This window comes from Toxotes jaculatrix, chromosome 13 (genome assembly GCF_017976425.1).
Source record: "Toxotes jaculatrix isolate fToxJac2 chromosome 13, fToxJac2.pri, whole genome shotgun sequence".
NCBI lineage: Eukaryota > Metazoa > Chordata > Actinopteri > Toxotidae > Toxotes > Toxotes jaculatrix.
The window spans coordinates 23943532-23955260 of record NC_054406.1 but is presented as its reverse complement, the minus strand read 5'-3'; the positions used below and the strand labels follow the sequence as shown (position 1 = coordinate 23955260).

The window sequence follows — 11729 nt, the reverse complement described above, 5'->3', positions numbered from 1 at the left end:
TGACAATGAGCGTTTACTTAGTTCTAACACGCAAGGTGAAGATTGCGCACACTGCCTAACAGCACCAACAACACCATGTCAAATTCCTTATATGTGTAACATACCTGGCAAGAAAGTGTTTCTGATGTTTCCTGCAGAACTACCCTACCCTCAATTTTTTTAGGGTTGGCTGTGACAAGAAATATACAGGCTTCACTGAGATATACTACATACTTCAGAGTCCAGATCCACATGGGATCTCCCTCTCAGGGCCAGGCTCTTAGCAGCTACACTCACACACACTTCCACTTTACAATTCTTTACAAGTTCATTAGAATATGATAGATCTTTATTGTCATTGTCACAGGTACAACGAAATTGCTCTCCAGAAGTGCTCTCCAGTCAGTGCATCATTGCGTCTATAAAAAAGAAAAGAAAAAAAGAATAAATAAAAACATTAGCAGCATACATATCACACACACCACACGCACACACACACACGTGTGTGCGCCGCCATCTCACACTCGCCATCCTACCTGTTACACAGTTGTAATACTTTACACTGCATCCCCTGGTTGTAAGTTAGTCCAGAGCTCATCTATGGCCATCATTTTTTATTGGATATATCCTGTGTCACCTTTGTTGACATTTTATACAGTGCACAGCCTCCATTAAATTCTTTAACAGTGTACGTTTAGCCAAGCCATATAAATAATAAACACTTGATATATTTTCTACATTAGTAATTAAATTTAGACATAATTTTACGTTATTTTACTAATAAATTAATTTAAGCAACAAAAAAGAGTCCGCTCTTTTTAGTAAGCCGAGCCATAAGAACCGGCTCTCTTAAAAGAGTTGGAAGTCCCATCACTGTACTCCACGGTTGCTGAAAGTTTACTTTCACTTTGACCGAAGTTTGAGGAGCAGATGATTTTCTGTTTGAAGGTAAATGTCAGCACTTTTAATGTTTTACTCCTCAACACTTCCTGTAGTTGCCTGAATTATCTGATGTTTTTTTTATATACTGCGTTGTGGTGTTTAGTTGCGTAGACTCTGTCACTGTAATGTCGGGATGAGGCAGGAGGAGGACCGTCATTCAGACATGGCGTCGCACAGAGACGTAGCGGTTTGTGTCTCTTCATTCATTCATTATCCTCCATGTTGTGTGGATATTTGCAGTAGAAGCGGTGGAGTCAGAGTAGAAGCAGAGTGAGCTGATGGTCAGTAGCTGAACACGGAGCCTTTGTTAGTCTGTGGCTCCACTTACTGCTGACTGAAGGCAGCTTTTCCTGCCTGAATCAGCCTGTGGAGGAGGCGGACCTGAGCCGCTGCTCTCCCGCAGTCTGAGCCGCTAAATGCGGTCTGAGCTCGACCGGACAGCGGCTGGAGAACAGCTCTGACTTCCTCTGTCATTAGATGAACTCTACGGGACTGACAGGGTTTTTCAGGCTCTATGTGATTTTCAGAGAGACAGTTAACACTCCATCCACAGAGTCAGAGGCCTCCTGGTCCTATCAGAACAAACTCTACCTGATGAATTAGATGATAAAGACCCAAATCCATAAATACTCTCACAATAAAGCATCTCAGCAGCTCTGATAGGTGATTATATCTCTGTGGCTGGTCACAGTACAAACAGAAAAACTGTCTGTCAGGACATATTTGCTGTTTTTATTGATGTCTATCTGTGTCTCTGCTGTTTGGTTTGGTTTTGGTTTGTTGTTGCTGCTTCATATAGTTCAGACCGAAAAAGGCAGGAAAGTGCCAGGGGCCCCAACTAAAAGGGCCCCTGGAATAATATTGAGGAGAAATAAACTGAGTCTCAGTTGTTTTGTGTGGAATAATCACCTGCAGCTTGTTTCATCAAGTCATTTTCTACAGAAACACTGCAGACAAACAGATTGTCAGATAAAATCAGTGGATCTCAGTCCATCTGTGTGTCAGTGAATGGAAATGGTCGTCTCTGAATCGTGTGTGAAAGATATGAATGAGGAAAGAAGAGCCAATCAGTGGAGGAGCAGCTGATATTTCTACAGGACAAATGATGGAGACATTTAAAAATTTTACCAGTATGTGTGTCCAACCAGGTGGGAAAAGACACTGGACCTGTGCTATGGGTCCATACAGGGGGTCTATAAAGCTCTTCCTCTCTCTCCTTTGGGCTCCTCTGATCACAGCTGTGTGCATTTGCTACTCTCATATAAAACAGTTTTAAAGAGGGAGAAGAAAAAGATCAGGGACATAAAGGTCTGGACAGATGAGTCGGTGCTCTGTCTCCAGGGATGTTTTAACTGCACGGACTGGGATGTTTTCACACAGTCCTGTGGGGATGATTTGGACTCATTGGTGGACATAACATACTCATACATGGTCTTTTGCAGGGATATGATCATTCCCTATAAGTGTGTTAAAATATTTCCCAACAACAAACCATGATTTACCAAATCAGTCAAAGCAGGATTATAAACCAGAGCTGGAAAACAAGATTGCAGCAAACAAACTTGGTTCAGTCTGGGCAAGCATGAAAACTGCTGCAGGCCTTCAGAGCACAGAGTGCAGTACTCGTGTCTCTTTAGATGGTTGGATGCGAATGCTCTTGTTTTTATTGTCATTTTGATTCCTTTGATTTTAGCACAGAAACTCAGGAACTGAAACATAGACTTTAAGACACTATGCACTTTAACATTGAGCTGCGTGATGTCAAAAAGGTGCTCTGTGAGGTAAAAGTGAACAAAGGTCACGGCCCCAATAATATACAGTATGTGGGCTTTTAATGAAGTCCTGTGCACATGAACTGAGTCCTGTGTTTCAACATATTTTTAATAAGTCCTTACAAGGATCAAGGATCAAAGAACTTTATTGTCATACCAGGACATTTACATGTTATGGTACGGAAAAGTACTCAGGTCCCAGTTTAAGCCATTCAGAGCAAGACATGAACAAGAATGAGATATAAACATAAGAGCAATAATATAAATATAAACATTAGAGTAGAAAATATAAACATTAGAGAAATAGAATCAAATAGAATAAACATTAGAGCAGAAATATATAAACATAACAAACAATTTTAAACAATTAACAATTAAATAAAGTAAAAATAAGATAAGGATAAGGAAGCCGAAGTTAGCACGTGCATAAATACTCATGTGCAAGTAGGAGGTAGTGGTAGTGCAAAGAGGGGAACATGTTGCCCTAGGGTTGTGTCTACAGACACAACATGTCCCTAAGCTCTGGAAAGATGCTGTGGTTGCTGTCCCAAAACACTGAATGATGTTAGAGCAGTCGCCCTGACTTCAATCTGAATGGAAACTTTTGAGAAACTGGTCAGATCTGAGGTCCTGAAGCAAACTGAACATGCACTGGATCCTCTGCAGTTTGCATACAGGCCTCACAGAGGAGTGGAGGATGCTACAGTGACTCTGCTCAACATGCTTTTTAAACATCTGGATTTTAATGGGACACACACCAGGCTTTTATTTGAGGACTTCTCTTCTGCTTTTAATACAATCCAACCTCACATTTGAATTGAAAGGCTCCTACAACAGTTTGATTTAAATAATAATCTGGTGGGTTGGATTCTGGATGTTTTAACCAACAGGACACAGAGAGTGAGGGTCAACAGTACATTGTCTGACCAAAGGTGTTCTTCCACTGTTTCTCCTCAAGGGTGTGTGTTGTCACCACTATTGTTCATTTCATACACAAACATGTGTCAGAGCAGACATGACAGCAGAAGCATCATAAAGTGCTGATGACTCAGTTATTGGACGGTGAGAGCAGCCATGGACCAGTCATTGATGATTTTAGTTCAGTGGTGTGAGGAATCCTACCTGCAGCTAAATGCTACAACAACCAAAGATATGCTCATTGATTTTATGCTCATTGAATCTTGAAGAAAATTGTGGTTTGTAAAAAGGCTCAGAAACGTTTACACTGTTTAAGGAAACTTGTACATTTTCACATTGACTGAACCATAATGATCATGTTCTCTCTCTTTTATAGAATCCATTTTATCATTTACTTTAGTGTCATGGTTCAGTCAGACAACTTTAAAACAGAGGAAGTCCTCAGACCAAATAGTTAAGTGGTCTAGTCGTCTGCTTGGTGAGTCCCAGCCAAGCCCAGCGTCCCTTTACAGCAGACAGGTACAGAGGACAGCTACCTCCATTTTAAATGATGACTCCACCCTTTGCAATGCCACTTTAAGCTTCTTCCCTCCGGGCGCAGGTTTATCGTCCCAAGATGTAAAACCCAGTGATATTGATGTGGATTTTTCAGGCCAGTTGCTGAGAGCTGAGTCTGAGTCCGGCTGAGTCCCCACACGTTAATGTTTTACTCTCTTAAGTTTTTGTCTTCTTATAAATTCTAAGTGTTCTAGTCTTCTTCAAAGAAAATGCACAGAGACTATCAGATACAGGATATCAGAGAGGCTGAGTCCAGAAAGCTTTATTCAACAAACACAGAGTCTACAAGCATGAGAAGCCCTGCAGGAACATCTGAAAAATCACCAAAAGTACATCATATTTTATACATAGGGTTGTACCCAAACTCAAGGACATTTCTGGGCGTAATTGGGCATGTCCCTTTCTTTTTCCCTTTCTTTGGTTGGTGCGTTTTTACTGGTGTCAATTTCTTATGTCAAATCTATCTTTTTTCCTGGAATTTAGCAGGCTTGATCTCTAATGGTGTCTGCTTGTCTCATGTGTACCACAATTGTCCATCCCAACCACACTTCAACTACACTTTGTTTTTAATGGAATCTGGGTTTCTTTTGACAGTTTTTTTTATTAAACTTCTAAGGCTACATTAACAGACTGTCTATCCCACATCTCCTTTACAGTGTCATTGAAATACCAAACGTCTGCATATAAAGCATGAGTGATTGCACCTTTGTAATACTGCAGTACCAGGCAGAGTGAGAGAGCAACATAAGAGCAATATGAGAGCAACAGGTGCAGGGTAGCTTTCTAAACAACAGGTGCAGGATATGCAAACACGAGAGGGTGCAGGATATGCAAACACTAGTGGAATTCCCCTCACTGAGGAATACACAGATGAGTGAAACATAGATGGGTGAAGGATGGAAGAAACAGAGATGGATTTTTAACACTTTTTAACACAAAACCTGACACCACAATATAAAACAGCTTTGTTCCTGCTGCTGTCACAGAGTTGAACAAGCTGTAGCGATACATTGCACATGCTTGCTTACTTATTTATGGATTTATTTCATATTTATTATGTGGGTTTAAATATTTTTATTGGGGTTTTAACTTCTTTCTCTTTTTCAACTGCTTTTAAACTAAAGGTTTTTATTATTTTACATTTTACCAGAGTTATTCTTTATTGATCCTCCTGTCTCTTTAATGTTCTGATTGGTGGAGCCTTGAGCACTTTTCTCATCATGTTTATAGTCAGCTGTGTTGGTTTTGTGTTACATTTCTTTGTGTTCTGTGTATATGTGTCAAAAGGATGTCATCATCTAATCATCTGACTGCAAAACAAATCTACCTACAGGTACAAATACAGAAACCTGAACCTGAACCTGAGGATGATTTCAGTTAATGTGCAGATGAATGATTTGTGTTTTCTCTCCAGATGAAGGTAGAAAGTGTGTGTGAGCTGATGTGGATGTGAATTCAGCATCATGAATCAGTGTGAGGACAGAGAGGAGGGAGCCCCTCCCCCTAAAAAAGTCTGTGTGGGGACCATGAGATCCAGATCAAAAGCTCAGAGGTGAGATGAGGATCTCTAACTGTCCATGACTCTTCTCCATGTCAGAGCTCAGCACTCACATCACTGCACCATCATTATTCACACTCAAAGCTCTGTGTGTGTTGTGTTGAAGGCCAGAGCAGCAGCACACACCAGACTCTGCTGGACCTGGACCTGAACATGGACCTGAGCCCAGCTGTGTGTCCATGAAGAGTGACAGGTCAAAGGGTGGCCTCATTAATTTTAAAAGAACACTTCGCTCTGCTGCAAAGAAGTGAGCTGCAACTGACTACATGTTTTCTTCTTTACTATGAGAACAATGTATGAATAATAGATATGTTGTCCCTGTCCCATGTCCTTGATGATCTTAGTCTCTGTGTCCACCAGGATTCATCAGAGACCAGAGTTCCCTGTACCTGAGCCCAGCTGTGTGTCCATGAAGAGTGACAGGTCAAAGGGTGGCCTCATTAATTTCAAAGGACAGTCTCCCTCTGCTGCAAAGAAGTGAGCTGCAGCTGAGTTTAAAATGTATCAGACAGCTGTCCTGTATAACTGGTCTTCTATGAAAGATGAAGTGATTGTGTTTTGTCTCCAGGTTTCATGAATGTCACAGTATATGAACATGATCAGGCTGAAACACAGGCTTTAGTGGCAAAGTTGATGTTTCTCTTTTAAAGAAAAGCACTTCTTATGTTCTTATATGTGTCATTCAGATCAGAACTAAAACTCCCTGTAACTCAGCACCTATCCAGTTCCAGTCTTTGTGTTAGTGTCCTGTAACAGAGATGAGACTTCTGTCAAACCCAGTGTGAGTCCTTAAAACTCATCATTTAAAAGGTGGACTTGTTGTGATGACTCTAGGTCATGAGGTACAGAACTGATTGCTTGTTTCCTCTCATTGAGAATGTCACAGCACAGTAGTGTTTGCTTTAATCAGGACAGTCACCACAGAACATAAAAGCAGCTGTTGTTTGTGTACAAAGCATAAAACGCTCACAGATGCTGCAAACATAATGTGAGCTAATTCTTCATGATTCCTCCACAGAGTGGACCAGGAGAGCTCAGAGGTTCCCAGTGCTCAGTCTGCCCAGCAGCATCAAACACACCTGGACTCCATATTTATGGTCTGTACATGGACAACAACTACTTTGACATCTGTTGTGTTGACAATAATGTCCATGCTGCACTTTTTAGAGCAGTGGAATGTCAGTGTGTCCAACATGGATCTGATGTTTGGCTCCATGGTTTTACTTTGATTGTGTCATTCATATAGTTTTCTGTTCCAGCTGCTGGAGGAGAACATTGTCACTTTTGTGAAGAGGGAGCTGAAGAAGATCCAGAAGGTTGTGAGTCCAGATTACCCAGAATGCTCAGAGAGTCAGAGGGAGGATGAGAAGGTGTTGGACGGTGACAATGAAGAGCAGAGGAGGAGCAGCAGCGAGGCTTTTGTGAAGATCACAGTGAACTTCCTGAGGAGAATGAAGCAGGAGGAGCTGGCTGACTGTCTGCACAGCAGTAAGAGGATTTCTCTAAAGATTCAACATGATCGACAAATGGGACATTTACTAACATCTCAAGACATGGAGGGAAATATGTTCATGTGTGTTTTTTAGGGGGATGAACATGTCATGTTTTCTTTATGAATCAGTCATTGATGTTTCTTGTTTGTTCATTCAGGACATGTTGCTGCAGTTTGTCAATGTAAACTTAAATCTACTCTGAAGAAGAAGTTCCAGTGTGTGTTTGAGGGGATCTCTAAAGCAGGAAACCCAACCCTTCTGAATCAGATCTACACAGAGCTCTACATCACAGAGGGAGGGACTGGAGAGGTCAATGATGAACATGAGGTCAGACAGATTGAAACAGCATCCAGGAAACCAGCCAGACCAGAAACAAGCATCAGACAAGAAGACATCTTTAAAGCCTCATCTGGAAGAGATGGACCAATCAGAACAGTGATGACAAAGGGAGTGGCTGGCATTGGGAAAACAGTCTTAACACAGAAGTTGACTCTGGACTGGGCTGAAGACAAAGCCAACCAGGACATACACTTCACATTTCCATTCACGTTCAGAGAGCTGAATGTGCTGAAAGAGAAAAAGTTCAGCTTGGTGGAACTTGTTCATCACTTCTTTACTGAAACCAAAGAAGCAGGACTCTGCAGGTTTGAAGAGGTCCAGGTTCTGTTCATCTTTGACGGTCTGGATGAGTGTCGACTTCCTCTGGACTTCCACAACACTGAGATCCTGACTGATGTCACAGAGTCCACCTCAGTGGATGTGCTGCTGACAAACCTCATCAGGGGGAAACTGCTTCCCTCTGCTCGCCTCTGGATAACCACACGACCTGCAGCAGCCAATCAGATCCCTCCTGAGTGTGTTGACATGGTGACAGAAGTCAGAGGGTTTACTGACCCACAGAAGGTGGACTACTTCAGGAAAAGGTTCAGAGAGGAGGAGCAGGCCAGAAGGATCATATCCCACATCAAGACTTCACGAAGCCTCCACATCATGTGCCACATTCCAGTCTTCTGCTGGATCACTGCTACAGTTCTGGAGGATGTGTTGGAAACCAGAGAGGGAGGACGGCTGCCCAAGACCCTGACTGAGATGTACATCCACTTCTTGGTGATTCAGTCCAAACTGAAGAATGTTAAGTACGATGGAGGAGCTGAGACAGATCCACACTGGAGTCCAGAGACCAGGAAGATGATTGAGTCTCTGGGAAAACTGGCTTTTGAGCAGCTGCAGAAAGGAAACCTGATCTTCTATGAATCAGACCTGACAGAGTGTGGCATCGATATCAGAGCAGCCTCAGTGTACTCAGGAGTGTTCACACAGGTCTTTAAAGAGGAGAGAGGACTGTACCAGGACAAGGTGTTCTGCTTCGTCCATCTGAGTCTTCAGGAGTTTCTGTCTGCTCTTCATGTCCATCTGACCTTCATCAACTCTGGAGTCAATCTGCTGTCAGAAGAACAATCAACCTCCCTGTGGTCTAAACTGTCCAGAGACAAACCTGATCCAACGCAGCTCTACCACAGGGCTGTGGACAAGGCCTTACAGAGTCCAAATGGACACCTGGACTTGTTCCTCCGCTTCCTCCTGGGTCTTTCACTACAGACTAATCAGTCTCTCCTACGAGGTCTGCTGACACAGACAGGAAGTGGCTCACAGACAAATCAGGAAACAGTCCAGTACATCAAGAAGAAGATTGAAGAGACTCCCTCTGCAGAGCAAAGCATCAACCTGTTCCACTGTCTGAATGAACTGAATGATCGTTCTCTAGTGGAGCAGATCCAACAGTCCCTGAGTTCAGGACGTCTCTCCACAGATGAACTGTCTCCTGCTCAATGGTCAGCTCTGGTCTTCATCTTACTGTCATCAGAAAAAGATCTGGATCTGTTTGACCTGAAGAAATATTCTGCTTCAGAGGAGGCTCTTCTGAAGCTGCTGCCAGTTGTCAAAGCCTCTAACAAAGCTCTGTAAGTGTATAGATAGTTGGATTTATTCATCATTATATAAAGTCTCTATTTTATTCTGCAGGAGGGAAAATAAATTCCTCTCTTCTTTAATTCCTTATCATCATCTCTGAGCTCTGAGCTTCATCACGTTGAATCTGAGTTAAAACAATGGATCCTACATTAAAGAGCCAAGTCTCAGCTTTAATTTGAGCAGGTTGACATTAGTGCTGCACGATTTGATGAAAATGTGCGATTGCGATTATTGTGGACAATATTGCGATTATGATATTATAAATGAATGGTATCATGAGTCCACTTTCTTGAATATCAAGGACAACACACAGAATACTGAGACAAAAAAATACAAAACCTGAAGATTATAGACTGTTCCAACTAACTTAATATCAAAAATTTTAAAAATAAATAAATAAATTAATATTTTCGAAATGTATCCGTGATTGTTCGATATGGTTCTTTCAGGCGGTTTTCAGTTTTATCTTTCACTTACTTTAATTGCATGCGCTCGTCGAATTTTTCTCTGTGTTGTCTCAAATGTTGATATCGATTGGTCGTATTACCTCGGGACGTAGCAATTTTAGCTTTGCAGGTTTTACACAGCACGTCTTGCTGTTCAGTGTCATCATACCTGAATCCAGAGTATCGCCATACAACAGAAGTAGCATTTTTTTTCGCCACCAACTCAGCTTGTCCCTCGTGTTCCTCCTCAGCGTCCATGTCAGTCACTACTGTTTGCTGAAAGCCGGGTAGTCACGTGACCATACCTGCAGCTGCCCACAGCATGTGGATGTGGCGTCAATTACTCCACATTGGTTTACATTAAATCGCAAATCGCAGTCTTTTATGCGGTTATGTAATCGCACAGCGTGACATCGCGATTGCGATTAGATTAATCGTGCAGCACTAGTTGACATCAGTATAGAAAGAACTGTGTGGGAGATTCAGCCCTTTTAGTGGTTCAAAAGTAACTGGACAAATACACATGAAGTGAAACAAACTGATCAGATTTAATATTTAGTGTAAAATCCTTTGCAGTCATTGACTGTAGTATCCATTATTCTATTTTAAAGTCAATGTGCTGAGAGCCTGAAGAACATAACATGTCTAACTGTCCAAATACTTACGGCCTTGACTGCACATGTTTGTTTATTACTGTGTGTCATATTTAACTGTCATGTCTCCAACTTGTTGAGAATAAAACAGGACTTGAATCAGAGCCAATGAAAGATTATCATCAATGTAGAAACTCCTCATTGGTTAGCAGGTGGATAAAGAGCTGATATTTCTGCTTCTCTCAACAAATCTGTTTGATGTTTGGCCCATTTTTCAAATGCAGGTCTGTTAGTTTGCTGTGAGCTGCAGAGCAAACCGAGAGTTTTGTTCCTTTGATTGTCCTTTCAACACAAATGTTATTTGACTTTTTCTTCATTGTTTCCTCTTCAGACTGAGCAGCTGTAACCTCTCAGAGAGAAGCTGTGAAGCTCTGTCCTCAGTTCTCAGCTCCCAGTCCTCTAGTCTGAGACACCTGGACCTGAGTAACAACAAGCTGCGGGATTCAGGGGTGAAGCTGCTGTCTGCGGGACTGAAGAGTCCACATTGTACCCTGGAGACTCTTAGGTCAGATCAAGATTCAAGATTCAAAGGGTTTATTGTCATTTGCACAGTAAGGAAACAGGTTTCCCTGTACAATGAAATTCTTACTTTGCTCTTCACCCAGAATGCCATACAAAACGTTGTAAGTAAATAAAATAGATAATAGTATTTACAGAAAATATTAATAAGAGCATAAGTGAAAAAAAAAAGTTACACAAAATATAAACTGTACTGATATATACAAATCAGCTGTTGTGCAAATTCAGCTGAGAGTGAAGACTGTGCAAAAGAACTGTTATGTGAACAGTGCAGTATGTGTGCAGTTATTAAGGTGCAGAACAGTAATAAATAATAACAGTCAGTATGTGCAAAAGTTGCAGCCTGTTGTTACAGACTCCTGTCAGCTGTTGAGGAGTCTGATGGCAGACGGGAAGAAAGAGTTTTTAAGTCTGGTGGTCCTGCACTTCACACTCCTGTACCTCCGGCCTGAAGGGAGGAGAGTGAACAGACCTTGTTGTGGGTGGGTGGGGTCCTTGATGATGGAGGCAGCTCTCCTGTGGACTCTACGCTGGTAGATGCTCTGCAGAGAGGGCAGAGGAGTCCTGGTGATCTTAGACGCAGTCTTCACCACTCTCTGCAGGCGTTTGCGGTCCATGGCAGTGGAGCTGCCGTACCACACAGTGATGCAGCTGGTCAAGATGGACTCAACAACGCAGCTGTAGAAGTTCCTGAGGATCTTTGGTGACATGCCAAACTTCCTCAGCCTCCTCAGGAAGTACAGCCGCTGCTGAGCTTTCTTCACCAGCTGTGTGGTGTTGAGTGTCCAGGTGAGGTCGTGGCTGAGGTGGACCCCCAAGTATTTAAAGCTGCTCACCCTCTCCACTTCCAGACCCCGGATAAGTAGTGGCTGATGAGGGCTCCTCTCCTTCCTCATGTCCACTATCATCTCCTTGGTCTT

At 42.3% G+C, this 11729-nt stretch overlaps 1 protein-coding gene across 1 annotated transcript; it reads left to right on the top strand.

Annotated features, from left to right (window-relative positions):
- Positions 1–7412: 7412 nt before the first annotated feature.
- On the top strand, positions 7413–9185 carry LOC121192133 (protein NLRC3-like; the record flags this gene model as incomplete). Its single annotated transcript, XM_041053700.1, has 1 exon — positions 7413–9185. A coding segment is annotated over one exon (1773 nt), but the record flags the coding sequence as incomplete, so codon positions are not given.
- Between the last annotated feature and the right edge of the window lie 2544 nt (positions 9186–11729).